Source organism: Bactrocera neohumeralis, chromosome 6 (assembly GCF_024586455.1).
Source record: "Bactrocera neohumeralis isolate Rockhampton chromosome 6, APGP_CSIRO_Bneo_wtdbg2-racon-allhic-juicebox.fasta_v2, whole genome shotgun sequence".
Taxonomy (NCBI): Eukaryota; Metazoa; Arthropoda; class Insecta; order Diptera; family Tephritidae; genus Bactrocera; species Bactrocera neohumeralis.
Window position 1 is genome coordinate 58,901,360 of NC_065923.1, and position 17,735 is coordinate 58,919,094.

At 35.7% G+C, this 17,735-nt stretch overlaps 4 protein-coding genes across 4 annotated transcripts; 3 read left to right on the top strand and 1 right to left on the bottom strand.

Annotated features, from left to right (window-relative positions):
* Positions 1 to 3,274: 3,274 nt before the first annotated feature.
* Positions 3,275 to 9,193, top strand: LOC126761128 (uncharacterized). Its single transcript, XM_050477074.1, has 2 exons — positions 3,275 to 7,722; positions 7,826 to 9,193. Exons 1-2 carry the CDS (start codon positions 3,650 to 3,652, stop codon positions 7,887 to 7,889), a joined length of 4,137 nt encoding a protein of 1,378 aa, XP_050333031.1. The 5' UTR covers positions 3,275 to 3,649; the 3' UTR covers positions 7,890 to 9,193.
* LOC126762811 (transcription factor mef2A-like) lies at positions 7,927 to 8,654 on the top strand. Its single transcript, XM_050479854.1, has 2 exons — positions 7,927 to 7,939; positions 7,984 to 8,654. Exons 1-2 carry the CDS (start codon positions 7,927 to 7,929, stop codon positions 8,652 to 8,654), a joined length of 684 nt encoding a protein of 227 aa, XP_050335811.1.
* Positions 9,194 to 11,377: 2,184 nt separating the features above from the next.
* Positions 11,378 to 13,411, top strand: LOC126761386 (islet cell autoantigen 1). Its single transcript, XM_050477496.1, has 4 exons — positions 11,378 to 11,860; positions 11,934 to 12,119; positions 12,185 to 12,430; positions 12,501 to 13,411. The coding sequence occupies exons 1-4, from the start codon at positions 11,477 to 11,479 to the stop codon at positions 12,936 to 12,938; spliced, it is 1,254 nt and encodes a 417-aa protein (XP_050333453.1). The 5' UTR covers positions 11,378 to 11,476; the 3' UTR covers positions 12,939 to 13,411.
* A 341-nt stretch (positions 13,412 to 13,752) lies between these two features.
* On the bottom strand, positions 13,753 to 16,045 carry LOC126761384 (dnaJ homolog subfamily C member 2). Its single transcript, XM_050477495.1, has 3 exons — positions 15,707 to 16,045; positions 15,493 to 15,638; positions 13,753 to 15,432 (listed from the first exon to the last, which is right to left on the bottom strand). Exons 1-3 carry the CDS (start codon positions 15,952 to 15,954, stop codon positions 13,973 to 13,975), a joined length of 1,854 nt encoding a protein of 617 aa, XP_050333452.1. The 5' UTR covers positions 15,955 to 16,045; the 3' UTR covers positions 13,753 to 13,972.
* Positions 16,046 to 17,735: the final 1,690 nt, after the last annotated feature.

A 17,735-nucleotide genomic window follows, 5' to 3' on the forward strand; every position in this document is an offset into this window, starting at 1 on the left:
CTTTCAGAGTTTTCATTATCTTGCAACGCAAAGAGGAGTTTAACGCGAAAGAACTGAACACGCCCAGGTGTTGTTCCGACCAGGGTTATTTTTTTGAAGCGCGGCCGAAGGCCGCCAACGCAGAAAGGAGTTTAACACAAAATAACTGAAGACGCCCTGGTGTTGGTCATTTTTTTGAAACGCGGCTGAAGGCCTCCAATGCAGAAAGAAATACTATGCAAAAATCTAAGAATGTGTTATATATTTCCTGTCATTGGGGTATTATTTGTTTTCTTTATTTTTTGGTTCTTTTGTAAAATATGTACGTAAGGTAACACTGATTACACTGGTAGACACATAATTTGTGACATGAAAATTCGTAGGTGTTTCTAATTCAGTTTTATACCCTGAAGTCAAATCTGAAAACAGAAGTTTTCTATCACCCACAGATATACTGTAACCTGCGACTTTGATTTTATATATTGCATCATCTCATATTTTCATACGATCAGAGACTTATCCGGTTTAGACCGGTTCTGCCTGCTTGTTTGAAGTAAACAGCGTATTTTACGATCATCTTATTTTACAAAATTTATGTCCGGTGTCCGAATCGGTTTCGTGTTCTATGTTTGGATAGCAAAACGTTTTTTTGTTCATATTCTTTTACGTTTTTAAAATTACTGTGTTTAAGATTTTTAGGTAAAATGCCTAGGCAGTGCGTAAATAGTGCCAAGAGTTTTTGTTATGTGTGCGGAGAACTAACTTTTATATCGCAAAAACGTAATTTTACTCCGCTGTGCTAAAAGCTTACGAACTGTATTTTGGTGTTAAAGTTGGGGACCAAGGCAACTTGTGTAACAATGTTAACAGCTTGGTTAAAAGGTTCAAATCGTAAAATGGCCTTTGCAGTGCCAATGGTTTTGCCTCACGAATATTAAAGGTATTGGACCGAGTCTAAACATACGGTTAAGTACTGTAACCGTCAAACACAGTGAACAACTTCCTATTCCAAAAGCAACTGAATCTTCGAGTCTCGATGAAGAACTAGAATCGACTAGCTCTTCAAGTGATGTTACAGAAACCGCAAAGGAAATGACAACCGATCCTTTATTTGATTTACCAGGATGTTCAACAGTGCCACATGTGAACTTAATGACTTAGTTCGAGATCTAAGAATTTCAAAATCGCAGTCCGAACTTTTAGCATCCAGACTAAAAGGCTGGATCCTTCTCCAAAGTGATGTAAATATTACTTTTTACAGATAAAGGCAGAAAGACCTCACAAGTTGCTTTCTTCAAGAAGGGGATCTAGTACACTGTTCAGAAGTTAACTTTTTGTTTAATGCACTAGGACAGAAACATAATCCACGTGATTGGCGTCTATTCATTGATTCCTCTAAACTTAGTTTAAAGGCAGTATTGGTTCATAACGGTAACAAATATCCACCTGTGCGCTTAGCTCATGCGGTTCACATGAAGGAATCATATGAGAATATGAGAGTTCTTTTAGAGCACATCAGTTATCATGAGTATGGTTGGGCAATACATATGAGGAGACAACTAGGATATACGAAATATTGTTGCTTCCTTTGCGAATGGGACAGCCGTGCGAGAGACTGTCATTATGTACAGAAGCAGCGGTCTGTACATCAGGCACTCACTCCGGGACAGTTACCAGTGAACCTCTAGTTGATCCCAAAAAGGTATTACTACCAGCTTTGCATATTAAATTGAGTTTAATGAAGAAGTTTGTTAAGGCAATGGAAAGTAATGGAAGCGGGTTCTTGTATCTGAAACAAAAATTTCCGTGGGTCTGCAAATAAGAGAACTAATCAAGGATAAAACATTTGAGGAAATGCTCAATGAAACCGAAATACATTGAAAATGTGAAAGTTGACAATTACAAAGCTCTTGTGACTGAACTACTTACTGCCTATAAAAAAATTGGTTGCAACATGTCCCTTAAAATTCACTTTCTGGAAACCCATCTGGTTTTTTCCCCGAAAATTTAGGGGCCGTAAGTGACGAACATGGGGAACGACATCGATAGTAACATTTTAAGGTCCTCTTTGGTTAATAAAATAATATAACAATAATATATCTATCGCTGTTTTGTTGTGTTAAACAAAAATTCTCATAGCAAAAAAAACTATAGGTGATAGAAGAAATCTGTAGCTCTTTTCTGTATTTGTTGAAATTTTTAAATAATAAACAAAACTTTGTTCTGTTCATGTCACAAAAAACATTGTGATTTTACCAATATTATTAGTTAGAATGCAACCCTTTTGTTATTGTGTAAACAAAAAAAAAATTAACAAAAATTAAATCCTAAATAAAAGTTATTTTTGAACTATTTATCATAAAAATATATACCAATTTTAACCCCGAAATCGGGGAATGCTATTTTAAAACTTACCCTATTTCTATGCACTAGAATAATAAATAAATTAAGTTTGCCGCGAAGTTTGTAACATTAAGAAAGAAACGCCGGACCCTATAAAATATATAAATTATCAGCACCAGGAACTGAGTCGATTTAGCCATGTCCGTCTGTCTGTATATACGCGATAAGTCCCTCAGAATTTTGCACACGTCATTTTTTAAGGAACTCATCATTAGTCGAAACCGATATTGGACCACTACAGCATATAAGTATGTAGCTCCCATACAAATTGAATGATCAAAATCATGTGTTATTTGGAAAACTTTTTATTTAACGAGGTATCTTCACGAAACTTGACATCGCATTTTTTTAAAGTAATTTCAAACGATAAATTTTTTTTTAATTTTTGTGTTATTATTTTTACTATCGTAATCATATCATGTCAAACATCGTAAAATAAATCTAAACCAAGAATCAAACTCTTTGACGGTCTTTGGAGGGATAAAAATCCGGGTCTCACGTCTATTGACTGTCGAGTCTAAGTAACCGAAACGGACCGCTACAAATTACTGTCAATTTGCAACAAGTTGTCAGCTTTAAAATATCGATTATTTTCAAACGGATTAACATAAAGGTATATAAAAATTAAGAAGTTCATGCTTAAATAAGCTTATTAACATATAAATATTTTAACGACTTTTGAATATGCGCTATTTTTTGTTGTGGTTGGAAGATTAAAAAATTGGTATTGAAAACAACGAATTTTCTATGCTGAAAATACTGTTTGTGTATTTTATTCTAATTGGAATCCATTTTATTTAACTTTTCCTCACGGGAAATTGCTAGAATCTGACAACATTGTTACATAAAAGTACTTTTTCTACTACATTTTTCACCAATATTGCCAGAAAATGTTAACCCTGCAGGTGTGACTATGATATATACAAAATTTTCCATCGATTTTAAAACGAAAGTGTAAAAACAAGCAAAAATGTAAAAATTTGATAATCTGTAAATGTAATTAAACTAACTGCTTATAATTTAATGAACTATGTATTCACACAAAATGTTAATTGCTTACGAAACAAATTAGAGGAACAAATGAAAATCCATATTGCCGAGGTTGAAAGTGGTGGAAACAGTGGAATACCGATAAAGGCAACGCGAATACAGCAATTAAAATTGGTACACATCACCTACTATTGGAATTTATGGAAACTCTTGTTGTTAATCGAAAGATGAGAATCGCCTTAAGTTGGTGTTAGCGAATTAGCTGGTGCCCTAAAAAATGCCGAGGGTAAACAACGCACACGCAAAGGACACCAATGGTTCCAATGTCAATGTAGCAACGAAAGTACGAAAGAATGCCATTAAGACAGAGGTGGAAAGTCCAGGTGAACAACATGTTTTTCACAGAAAATCGGAAAGGAGAAGAGTGGCGCGAGATATCTTTTTGGTTTTCGAAGAGCAACCTTGCCGGCGGGTACGTGGAGGTGCTAACAAAAAGAAAACAGCGCAAAAACCAAAATTCGGCCATTTGATGGTTGAGGATCCAAGTCGTCCGTCTAAAGGGCTATTGCGTGACATTAAGAATGAACCAAAATGTTATTTTAGCGATGAATGTACGACCATAACTGCGCCCACAACAGCAACAAAAACAGTAGCAACAAAAGAAAAAAAGAATACACCAAAGGTGAATAGCCGAAAAGAAAGTAAACCTTTAGTCGTGACAGAAAAAGTAACAGAACCCACTAAAGAAATCAAAAATGATGATCCTGTAGCGCGCGTCAATCCCATATTTTTATGGGTTAAACAAGATGACACACGGATCGTTGAAGTGCGTTGTGAGGATTACGACAAAAGAAACCGTATACGTATAAAAAAGACTTCAAACGGTTGGCGGTCAATACCGCGTACTGACCCAACTACGTCAAAGATAGTTAAAATCTTGCAAACACCGCTCTTAAAAGTAAAACGTGAATTATATGAAAGTAATTTATTCCAGAAATGCAATGAAAATATTTGCGCAAATATAAGTAGGCAAATACCAATAGATGTCAATGAAAAGCAAAGCTTTATATCGGATAATATTGAAGAAAATATGCCGGCTTGTATAAAAAGCGTAATTTCAGATACAGTGATTAGTAAAGAAGAGGTTCAAATTGAGAGTAGTGCGAAGGTGAAACATAAGAATAAAAAAGTAAAAAGCAAGAAGAATAGCAAAAGAGGAAGAAAATCAGCTAAAATTAATATTCCAAAAACTGAAGTACATCAAGATGATATTCCAGAAATTATTACCGATAATAATTTTGACACCCATTTAGTTAGTCAAAATGAAGAATGTTCAGTGCAAATTGAGCAGTCGATACAATTAAATTCGCAGACAATACCAGACTTCAATGAAGTGTGTGTCAATAACCATAATAGTATAATAGAAGATAATATGATTATCAACAAGGTGGATGAACAAGCAGAATCTCATATTGACTTGAAAGAACCAATAGTTGAAGCAGAAAATACACCAGAAAGTTTATCAGATGTAAATGTGCGGCCTGATTTAAATGAAAAAGTTATAGAAACTGAAACATATCAACATCATTCAACGCATTTGCAGCTGTGTCCGATAACTGGGCTTTTCTTGCCCACAATAATTTGCGAAAGTGACAATGAGGGAGAGAGCATAGATGTCGCGCCCAAAGACTGCGACGTTAATACTTTTAATACGAACTTTTTGTCCAAAGATATATTAGTGGACTTGGCCGACTGCGAAGAAAACGATAATAATATGGAAAGTGGGGAGAAGTTACATACGTTGAATGCACATTATGCTACAAATTTAGATGCCGACACCAAAAACCTTAAAGATCTACTAGACGATGCTGATTTAATGCAGCATTGCAGCGATAATGCCAACAGCGATGCTGATATTATTGATTCCATAGTTAAACGCAGCTGTGAAAACAATTTAATCCAGGCGACTGAAACACTCAAGGAGGCTGATGTACCAACAACATTTAACACTTCGCAATGTGAAGATATGCCACAAAAAGATTTGCTAACCGAGGCAATACCATTACATATAATTGATGAGTCGGTGCGTGACTCACCAAAATGTTTGTCTTTCAATGAAGCTGGTGAAATCGAGGGCCTCAATGGTGAATTATTTCAGTCAAATAATTTTATGGATACTTATGAAAAAGACTCCAGCGTTGAGGAAGTTAGTTTGAGTGATGATGGCAAAAAAACTGAAAGTACGGATGTAATGGCATTATCATCGCCAATAGCACTTAAAGACAAACTGCATGACGATGTGGTACTGGACGAGACACCAAAAGACTTGAGTTATAAAAAACGAGAAGAGGTATGCCCACCATCCGAATCTCGCAGTCAGTGTGCTGTAACGTCGAGTTCAGATGTCGTGAAGTCACCACAGCAAGGCGAACTACCCACTATAGAAACAACTTCAGAGGCAATCAAGAATTTAATATTGGAGCAATTTATTAAATTAAACGCATTTAATGCGATACCGACACCAGTAGCAAAACAACAGTCAGAGCCTATGAATCTTGGCAAACCACATAGTGATATAAATACAAGCAACGATTGTAACGATTATGCTACATCTACAAATTATATTGAAACAGTTGTTATTGATGATAATAGCGATGAAGAGCCAATGAAGAAACGTGTGCGGAATAACGAAAAACTCAATAAAAATAATGTTATTGATGATACGGTACAAGTGGTTCAAGCCATTCAGACGGTCGCCCCAATACCAACATTGATCGATAAGGATCCAGATCCGCTCACACAGTTACAGTTACTCATTAGAAATACACAATGGAAAGTACCGGATCCAATACTTGTGCCAAAGGATAGGTTGCGAGCAGTATTAGCTTCACCAGCACGAGAAATTCCACTTTTAATTACGACTAGACCGGAATTAAGGCTACCTGAGGCATTTGCTTACCCCGAGATTATACAAAATCCCAATATATTGGTAATTTCGATGGCGCAATTAGAAGCTATTTTGAAAAATGAAATGGAAATGGAAAAAAACAAAGATCAATGTGCTCTGGTAGATCCACTACTTGAGTTGCAGCCTGAAAACACAAAGAAAATTAATACTATGCCCTGTACAAATAAAAACAAGCCGCTTATCGAACCGAAAAGTGTAAAAGTTAAAGAAGCGCCATTGAATCCACCAGTGCCGCCACCCAAATGTTCACATGTCGAGACAAATTTGGCTTCCGATATTAATGCTGCAACGCTGGCAGTATTAAATCAAATGTTGTGGTTGCCATATTTTGGGCAGTTATCGCAGGAGTTTCTAAAAACATTAAAGAATCCTCTAGGCGTACAAAACAAATACGCGAGCATACTGCCACCACTATACAATCACCATCTTGGCCTGCAACATTTGGATGAAATGTACAAGAATTACGTGAAGCAGATGACTGCCTTAAAGCACATCAGTGCTGCAGAGACACCTGTTAACAATGCGTTGCCAAATTTTACACTGCCACTCGGCGCATTCCAGCCCACTATGGAGACGACGGTCTTTCAGAAAATGTTGCAACATCAAATGGCTAACTTTTTGAATATAAATCCTATGGCTACATCTGAGGACGTAACCATGCAAACGCCAATGCAAAGAGGTGTTGTTGGAAAGAGTCCAGCGCACGAAGGAAATATAAATGTTGATCAGATGCTTGGCGTTGAAGATAAGAAGGCCAAAAGTAACACGACCACAACGACGACGACGGCAAATACAACTCCTGACATTAGCGGCATAGTCGCTGGTGTTGCCGAGAAGTCACTTAGGCACAATAACAACAATGCGACATTAAGTTGTGATAACGCGATGCCTGATAGTGTAAATTATAATAAATACACCTATATGCAAAAACAAGAAATTGATAATAAGCCACGTTTAACGTGCAAATCTCTTTCAAATTTATTAGAACCGGAAAGTGTGCCGTCGTCGCCGGCGGTTCCAGTTGTCAATCTTACCACAGACCATATACGCAATGCGTCACATGAACACACTACAAATAGCCAAATTAACACAATCATCAATAAGGATACAACCATCACGGTTGCGCCAGCGACCGCGGAGGTAATGCCTTTCAAAACTGCAAAACTGAATAAAGTCTCGAGTGCATGTTTAAATGCCACGCATGAGCTGGCTAAACAGAGAAAACGCGTTATGAACTATACTGATGCGGCGGTGGCATCTACGCCTGCTGTTACTACAGCAACAACAGCATCTTTAGAGAGTCAAACGTCGAGTCGAAACATTGTGTCCGACAACATGAATGTGGAGACCAATCAGGCATTGTGGCATCCACTGTTTGGAAGGTAAGATGCAAATGGAAATTTTGAGGTATACTTTTGGAATACATAAATTAGTTCTATAAATTGTGAACAGTTTTAAAACGTTTTATAATGTACATAATTTCAGTAATGTAAAACCTGGCTACAGCAGTCCCTGGCAATGGACCACAGTAACGGCAACGGGTGAATGACATTCAAGGGGTCTCAAGGGACCCAACAGTTATGAAAATGAACTTAATGAGTTCTTTAATACCTCTAATAATGTGCATTATGCTGCTGTCAAAGCACAAAGCGCCCACACCAATCATAATCATAACAGCGGCAACAGCAATACCAGCAGCAGTTGCAATGCGAAATCTAACGGTGGCAGCAGCAACAATAACAACCACATCAGGAATAATGTTAGAACATGCATGACCACCAACACAACACATAACCCCATAGATGCTAGCGGCAGCGGCGGCGGTATCGGCAGCAGCAGTAGTGGTAGTTGTAACAACAGTGGCATTAACAGTTATCAACACAGTCTACAGCAACAAACAACAGCGGCCGCAGCGGCAGCAGCTGTGGCAACAACGCGCGACCAAATAAACGGTTATGCAAGCTTCAAGGAACCCGAACGCTTTATAGAGCATAATTTTTGGCAAACACAAAAGCAGGCTGCTGCTGCGGCAGCCGTCGCTGCTACGCATGCGACCAATCAATGGTCACTTAATAACAATCGCAATTATATGAGTAATCTATCGCAAATCTCATATTCGAATAACAGTCAACCGAACCAAAGTTCATCGCCGTATGTGCAATTCAATCCCTACATGAACATGAATTTAAATATGAACATGAATCAGCGTTCATTTTTAAATAGCGCGCAAGCAACGGATAAAAATGCAATGCATTTAAATCATTTCGATAAACATAATATGCGTTTTGGGGAATACGACTGTACATTGCGCTAAACAAAAAAAAACACATATATGCTAAAAAATGAAAACAAGGCGAACATCTCGTAACAATTAAAATAGGAGGTATAAGAAACCCATACACACCCACATACAAATAATAAATATATCATTGTACTGTTGCGCAATGTACATGTTGAATATAACCCAATATGCAAGCATTCAAACATACAACCATATACACTTAACATAATATACATAATTGCATACCCATTAGATACAAGTATAATATGTGGTATTTAAGTTGAGCGTAAATATCGAAATGTCTGCCAGCACATCATTGAGGAAATGTGTCCTGGAATTACACAATATACTAGAATGTTTTGTTAGGCCTATTAATGTTCTTAAAAAGTAAACAAACATATTTATGTGAACTTGATTAGTGAATTTGTTATCAGTAGTTTGTTACACCATATTGTTAATCGAAATCTATCATGATGCGTTAATATATAATGTATATAGAGTTTTTTTTTATCTAGATGTATTATCCTTTTTTAATAAAAAGCAACAAATGACTATGGTGACTATGTAAATTATTTTATGAGTACTTCTCTGATGATTTATTGATATTCTATATATTTATAAAATGCATATGTGGTCTGTTAAATTTATATAGCCAATAGGGACAGGCGAAAATAAGTGAAAAATCAAATAAAAATATTATTAAATTAAATAACACAATAAAACCCACAATGATTACTTTCCGTTAAAATTAGTGTTCTAGTTATAATAACATTTTCAAACAAGTAAGGGAAGGCTAAGTTCGGGTGCAACCGAACATTTTATACTCTTACAACTTGCAAGAAATAAAGCCAGGGAAATACCTTAAGATGTAAAACGTTAACCAGAGGAACGGAATCTAAGCAATTTTATGTACTTATATGTATGTACATATACTCTATGTATGTATGTATATTAACATATACTCTATGTATGTATGCATATGTACATGTACTCTATGTATGTATATGTACATATGCTCTATGTACATACATATATGCCTCACTAGCACCCGGCAGAATATTGGACTTTATCAATATGCTGGGGCTAAGTGAGCCCTTGTGATTTAGGAGAGGGCACAATAAACCTAAGGTCGCGGTGTATTCCTCATTTATCAATCTAAATCTAATCTAATATATAATAATCTATATAACTCATACATTTTTCTGTTAGAATTTCAATTGTACTATATCTCACACATTGAATGATATTTTCTGTTAAAAGTCAACTATAGATACTAGGTTCCACATATTTGGTATCAAGGGTCTTGAACTGTTTTGGTTTGATTTGGACCTTTTTTAGTCAAAAGGTGGCAATCTTCTTGAGTTATTACTTCAAAATTTTGTTCCGCTATATTAATTACATCTTGATTTGTGTACTGGAAAGTGAAAAAATCAAACGGAATTTTAAATTCTATTATATGGATAGTAGGCTTGGTTGTATTCAGACTTCGCCCAATTTAATGTCTCTGGCGAAATGAATTATTGATTTATTGCGCTTTTAGTAGTTTTGTACAGTACCGTTATATCGGCAGTGAGCGGGGTTATCTTCCGATTTCATCAATTTTCACACTGTCGTTAGGAGTTCGAGGTTAGCAAATTTGATTGTTATAGCTTTAGTGGTTTAGGAGATATATGTATACATTGAACATATTAGATGGCGGGACCACGTGTCCCTTCCCACTGCGATCTTCTATGCAAAATTACATTTTTATATTTTAATTTAGTGCTTGGTGCATCTACAAATGAATATTTTTTTTTGTACTAAGGAACCCACATACCAAGTTTCATCAAAATATCTCAACTTTTACTCAAGTTGCAGCTTGCACGGAAGAACGGACCCCCAGTCATCCGGAATTCAACTTTTCTCGTCATTCTCATGATTTTTGTCTTTATAACCCTATCTATCTCCCTTAGTTTAAGGGAATACGTACAACCGTTAGGTGAACAAGACTGTAATACTCTGTAGCAACTGGTAGCAAGAGTATAACAATTATATTTCGAAATTTAACTTTTTAATATCTTGCAATATTTTAATCGAACATGTTGTTATGTATATAGTTAGAATACATTCCTGAAATAATTAGAAGAATGTTACGTAGACCAGACTGTCGTTGGAATGGGTGGTTTCAAAATCGCATTACTTTATCATTCATTACCATCGTACAATATAGTATTTTGCATTCCTCCAAAATATTGAGCCAATGTTTTCTGTCCTTATAAAAAACAATAACATAAATTCTCTTTTCTTGAAGAAAACTCTTGTAGAGCAGGTTTTATTATTAATTTTGTTTAGGATAACTTGTTGTGTGAGTTTGCAAATTCAATAACTAAGTAATCTGTTATAAAATGGTCATCTGGGGATTAGGTGATTAATGTGGGTATTATTAAGACAAAAACATTTTTAATATAATTTCATTAATTCCAATATAAAAAAATACTTTAGAATTTTTGTTCAATTGTTTACGCATTTCCGTGCAATACGGCAAACCTGTTGGTGTTTTTGCCCGGAAACATATATTCATTGCATACTTTTGCGAGACGTTCAATTAGAGTACTGACAATGTTTCGAAAGCTTATTTCCGTTAATATGCGAAATATCTTTTTATCAGTTCGAAATTATTAAGCAACAAAATAAAAGCAGATATTTAAAAAAATAGTAATAAAAAAAAAATTGTTCGCAAATATGGTATCACTTGCGATTTTATTTTAATTGATTAATACGCAGGCGCCGTTGAAATAGCTTCATTCAATGACAGTCAATCAGCGAATTTTCACATCGACAAAGAAAATATATATTTTTGCTAAAAACCAACAGCTATGCTGCATCATCAATTCTGGATAACAAAAAAAACGGTGCAGCGTAAACTTGGCACCAAGGAAGATGCACACATTATCTCATCTGATGCTGATCTCGATGCAAAGATTGAGGTTTACAAGTCAATAGCAAGCACCAGCTTCGAATTGGGAAAAATCATTGACCAGCTGCAAGAAAGACTGTGCATACTGTCGCAGGAGGAGTGTGTTTTCGGCCGGTTCCTTAAAGAAGCTGGGAAACGTAGCAAAACCACTGGCCAAAGCATAACAAATACGGGCAAAGCAGTTTCATACAGTGGGCAACAGCGTATGTGTGTTCGCGTGCCATTGCTAAGGCTGCATCATGAAGTGGAAGTATTTCGCAGTAGAGCTGTTTGCGATACCCAGGTGTGATAGGAATTAAAATAGTGGATACAATAAAATTACTTGAGTAATACCTTTATTTGCAATTTCACGGCAGGCGACGCTCCAGATTATGGAAAAAGAGCGCACCGAGTATCGTGCTGCACTTTCGTGGATGAAGTCAGCCAGCACGGAGTTGGATCCAGACACCGGTAAAGGTCTAGACAAGTTTCGCACAGCACAGACCCATGTGCGTACAGCCAAGCGTAACTTCGATAGTCTCTCGATGGATTCGATACAAAAAGTAAGTATGAAATAAATTTATGGTATTTGTTAACATGCATTTGTTATTACAAAATATTTTTCTAGATTGATTTGCTGGCTGCGGCTAGATGTAATATGTATTCACACGCATTGGTTTCATACATGAGCGAATTAAAGGAGTTTGCACAAAAGACGTCCAGCACATTCGAGACAATATCAAAGTCTTTGCTACAGAAACCCAAATATGATTTTTGTGTGCTCAAGGAGTTGACACAAAACGAAGGCAGGGTCGATGCGGACAAGATTGATGACATCGTAGCCTTGGATAAAGATCAATCATTATTTTTTGAAGTATAAACAAATATTCAAATGTACATTTTTGAGAAGTTTGCACTTATATTCGTTTCCATTTCTATTACAGAGTGAATACAGCGATGAAAAGGATAGTAAAAGTCAAACCCAAGCAAATAGCACTGATATATTGGACACGGCTGTGACGAACGACAATACGCTTATTGAACTGACAGCAAATGCTGATGATGAGTTTTTAATACCAATCGATACTATTGACCACAATAACGCAGTTACTCAACAAAGTATATGGTCTGGCCTTTGGCCACTTGGTCATTCCATAGGTCATAGCAACAATAATGTTAAATCAATGGCAAACGAGAAAACTATTTTGGATTTAACGCAACACAATTTGAAAATGAATAAAAATACAGTCGACGATTCTGTCTCAAAAACAGCGAAGTCGAGTAATTGGATGGATCTTTTCGCAGAATTAGATCCTTTAGCTAATCCAGAGGCATTTGATTTGAAGCTAAGCGGTGGTCGTTTGAATTCGCAACAAATTTAAGTTCATTTACATAGCACATTTAATATGCGCATGAAAATTCAAATATAAAAAAAGTATGTTTGTATATTGTCACAAGAACGGAATGACTTAAAAAGTTTTTAGCTTACTTTAATTTTTGTTGAAGAATGTATATTATTTCTCAATTTTTACGCCCTGAACAGGGTATATTAAGTGTGCCACGAAATTGGTTACACCCAGAAAAAATGCAGGAGATCCCATAAAGTAAAGATTTAAATGATCGGTTTGAAATTTTACACACGTCATTTTCCCTCCAAGAAGCTGCTCATTTGTTGGAACGACTATAGCATTTAGCTGCCGTACAAACTGATTGATCAAAGTCAAGTTCGAATGTAAGGAACTTTCTGATTTGACAATGTCTCCTTCACGGAATATAGCACAGATTATTATTCAAAGCATCGCCATATTCTGCGAAAAAATCAAATCGTCCATAAAAACTGGTCGTTCAAACTTAAGTTCTTGTATGGAATATTTTATTTATTTGCGAAGGTATTTTCACAAAATGTCGCATGGATTTTCGCCAAAGGTATGGCTTTAATCGGCGCATCATCTGACCGATCAAATTCAAGATCTTTTAAATTCATTTATTCTATAAAAAATGCATTTGTGAGGAGTATTATAACTTAGATTAACGCTTTTCCTTGTTTAAACTGTTTTTTTTTATTTACCTATCGCCGCAAAGAGTTTATTCAATATAACGCATACTAGTAAATAAAATTTTAAATTTTGTCATTCCACATTTATAATACATGCGTACACTAAGTTTTAGATAATGCATTATTTAGTAAATTAAAAATTGTATTGGCTGTCAGTAAGCAGTTATCTTTTATTGTAAGCGACATTAACACTTCATATTTTACTAGTATTATATTGTCGCTATTTAAAGTACAAGTATAATGCGCATTAATCATATAACTATTTCTCTATATATGATTTAACGTTTTTATTTGAATTATATTACATAAAATCCATTAAAGGGACAAATAAATAATCATTATTATGTGTATATGATTTAATCATTTGACCGATTGTTGTGCCTCTTTCTTTGAATTCACCAGCTCCACTAGTTCTTTGACACGACGTAAACAATCTTTCTTGGTTCTATTCGGTATGCATTCAGCTATTCTCTCCCAGCGATCAGGTGTTGAGATTGGATAAGTTTTAATGGCTTGTTCTAGCAGCGCCTGCTCCTCTTTTGTCCACGTTTTTGGTGCGGCTGTTGACTTGTTCGATACCTTGTTAGCAGTTTTATCATTATCACTCGGCTCTTTATTACCATTTGTACTTACATTGGCCTCTACATTAACATTATTCACAACTGGTTGATTGACTGTGATATCATTGCAAGTCTGTACATCCTTTTTGGATTTATTGAAATTTTCGAATGCAGTATCATTTGCTTGTGTTTTAAGAGAACTTTTTGAGAAGTCACTATTTTGCATAGCTTTTGCTTTATTGAGAACATCACGCGCGGTCACTGTCACACCAGCGGTGGAGTGTTGGTTTATAAAAGCAGCGATCACATCCCAACGCTGTGATGTGCCAGCTGGAAACAAATTGACAGATTTTATCAGTAGTTGCATATTTTCATTGTTCCAAACATCATTCTTCTTCACTTCTTTCTCATTCTTAGTCACTTTCTTTTGCTGTGTTTGATTGAGCTCTTCCAGTTCGGCGGCTATTTTCTTTTCAACCGTTTTCAATGCAACAAAAAAAGCATTTTGCCCCTTCTTTTCAATATCTTTGTTAAGTTCCTGCAATTCAGTTAAATTGAACATCTCACAAATCTTTTCCACACCTTCCATGTTTTTAAGTGTCTCTTTATCATTGTTTCCATAGTATTTGGCTTCTTTTAATTTGTCGCGCAATGTCTTTCGTTCCTTTTTCAGAACCTTCTTCATTTGTTCCTTCTCGATGCGTATTTGCTCGATTCGTTTTTGTTCAGCTTTTTCAGCACGCTCCTTCGCCAACTGTGCTTCCCGTAGCGCACGCTCTTGTTCGGCCTTTTGTGCCTGTGCAGCGTCCATTTTGGCTCGTTTAGCGGCCAATTTTTTTTCTTTTTCCTCATTTTTAAACTTTTGTATACGTTTATCATTATTGTAAGCTAAATCGACTAACGCTCGTATACGCATCATTTCTTCCTTTTTTCTTTTTATACGTAGCGCTTTATTTTCCTTTTCAATCCAACGTCTTTCATCTCGATCTTGACCTTTTTCTTTATCTTCTTCATCCAGATAACTGAATTCCCGCCAAGACTTAAAGTCGTACCAAAAGCTATAGAACTCTTCCACGTGTTCACGTTTCGAATTTTCATCGCCGAATTTTGGCACACTTTTCTTTTCACTCCAACGCGCATTTAAGTCAAAACATTTATTAAAACATTCATAAATGTTTTTATCAATCTCTGCTTGAGTCGGAAATGAGTCATCAAACTCGGGATCAACAGAGTCGTAAGCGCGTCTTGTCTTCGACGTGCCTGTTTATAAATGCACATACTTTAGCATAAAATCTTCATTCTAATTTATTATACACCTACCAAGTATTTCATAAGCTTTAGTAATACAAGTAAAATAATCTTCATCAGTGTTTACTTCTTCGCCTTTTGCTTTCCGTTTGTCTGGGTGATGCATTAGCACCATACGTCTGTAAGCACGCCGTATATCGTCGTCTGTAGCATTAAATCTGTAACCAATTACGTGCACACTTTTAGAACACTTGAACAATTCTTAACTGAAAACGTGTTTTATTACCTTAATTTACCTAATCCAAGTATTGCATAGTGATCATGATCTTTCCATTCTTTGGGATCTAGTGATTTCAGGTAGTCCACATCGACCGCGAATTCTTCAGGTAACTTATCCACCGCATCGTCATTTCTCTCTGCCGCCTCTTCAGTGATAGCGTTGTATCTATTTAAATTGAGAAATGCTAAGCCTACGCGTTCAACATTTCTATGACTAAATGCAAAATCGCAATTAATTTCCACAAATTCCAGCATTTTTCGCCGAGATCAACAATAATTTTGAAAAAATATATAAGCAAATCGACAAGGCATACAGCTGCCTGGTGGAGGGTCGTAATTGTCAAAAAGAACAACCACGAGATGATTGCTATTGCCAGATTGTTAGAAAGTAGTTGCCAGTCGATGATAAAATATAAAATATAAAAGACCTAGCAGCATTCTTAGATAAAAATTTAAATAATTTGTAATATATTTGCAATACAAAAATTTGACGGTTAGTATTATACTAAATGGAAATTATCATTCATGTTGGACCATATTTCTCGATAAATTCTCTACTCTGTAACTTACTCTTGAGTTCGATGACTTTGTTGATAAATAAAGTCCCAATTTATATGCCATACACTTATCTTTATTTCTAATTCTAATAACTTAACGCTTTATTACTTATTATCAGAATTAATAACTTGTTACTTATGTCCCAATATTTCCAAACACGGCAGTACAAGGAATAAATCTCTGGCAGTACTCTAACTAGAACTGTGTTTGTTGTACATCCGGCAGCCCCTATACAGTAGATGATACAGAGAACATAAAACATCTTTACATTCTCTGAATGATATACGTTCTCTGTCACAATATGATCTGAAATAATCGGTTTTGCTATTATTTATCTTAAAATTTTATATTGGTAAAAAATATATACATATGTCACCTTTTCCTCAACTTTACGCACGTGCCTGTTTTTATATTATATTTCAATGTTTTCCATCCCTATTCTGAAAAAACCTCTCAAGCTGTGAGTGAGTGAGGAAAAATTTGAGAGATTTCTTGTGAGGCATATTTTGTGAGGCTATTCTTGCTCAAACCTCATAAGAAAAAGGCTTAAAAAAGTCACCACGTGAGGTAAAAAGCTTTTTGCTGTCAAACAGCTGTTTTAATAAAAATAAACAAACAAAAACACAAATGGATAATAAAGATATGTATGCGTCTGTGCTTGAGGGTGAAACAATCCCAATATGGGTACAATCGATTGCGCCGATTGTGCCCTTGATCCCAAATTTCGTGCAAAATCTTTAAGAGAAAATTTATTTACATATTTGTATTTATTTTTATTTATTTATCTTACCCCTTCTTTGTATCTGAAACATCCTGCGCGCTTGAAGGGAAATAAATTTCACTGCCCTAAGCATCCATAATTAATTTCGAAATAAAGTGCAGAGTTCTAGACACAGAGGGCTGGCTCATAGAGAGCATATAACTATTACCAACGCATTTTTGGTAAGAGAAAAGATATACTCGACTTCTGCACATCATGCGGCACCAATTCACCTATAAGTACTTTACATAGCGATTTTGGGAATCAAAATGTATTTATAATTGTTGTGTCTTGCATAGTAAAATGATCGCTTTTGTCTCGTAAACCCTTCAAAATTTTCCTCCTACCCCCCGATTCCCCCTCTTCAACAATTGCCGCATACCCAACGAATTTTTCCTACATGCTAGTTATAACACTCAAATATTTTTTAAAAAATGTCAAATATTGATGTAAAACAAAACAAACACAGATGTTTTGTATTATGATGGCTGCTTTCACACGTCACAGATATTTGTGATAATAGTGAGCATTTGAGCTTTTGAATTTTCGCCAGAATAAGGTAACCCTCACTATAGTGAGAAACATCACTGTAGTGAGGTTGGTGACTTTTGTGAGGGCATGCGAATAGGGCTGTTCATGCATTATTTGCGTACCCAATGATCAATTGAAAGCAAATAATAATAATGCAGTGGCAACACAACTTTCGCTGATGGCCACA

Excerpts from the sequence above, each read along its gene's own strand:
- LOC126761128 (XM_050477074.1), top strand. The coding sequence starts at position 3,650 with ATGCCGAGGGTAAACAACGCACACGCAAAGGACACCAATGGTTCCAAT. Across the intron at positions 7,723-7,825 it reads TGGCATCCACTGTTTGGAAG|TAATGTAAAACCTGGCTACA; the intron begins GTAAGATGCAAA and ends ACATAATTTCAG.
- LOC126761384 (XM_050477495.1), bottom strand. The coding sequence starts at position 15,954 with ATGCTGGAATTTGTGGAAATTAATTGCGATTTTGCATTTAGTCATAGA. Across the intron at positions 15,639-15,706 it reads CTTGGATTAGGTAAATTAAG|ATTTAATGCTACAGACGACG; the intron begins GTAATAAAACAC and ends AATTGGTTACAG. Across the intron at positions 15,433-15,492 it reads TAAAGCTTATGAAATACTTG|GCACGTCGAAGACAAGACGC; the intron begins GTAGGTGTATAA and ends ATTTATAAACAG.
- LOC126761386 (XM_050477496.1), top strand. The coding sequence starts at position 11,477 with ATGCTGCATCATCAATTCTGGATAACAAAAAAAACGGTGCAGCGTAAA. Across the intron at positions 11,861-11,933 it reads GAGCTGTTTGCGATACCCAG|GCGACGCTCCAGATTATGGA; the intron begins GTGTGATAGGAA and ends ATTTCACGGCAG. Across the intron at positions 12,431-12,500 it reads ATCAATCATTATTTTTTGAA|AGTGAATACAGCGATGAAAA; the intron begins GTATAAACAAAT and ends TTTCTATTACAG.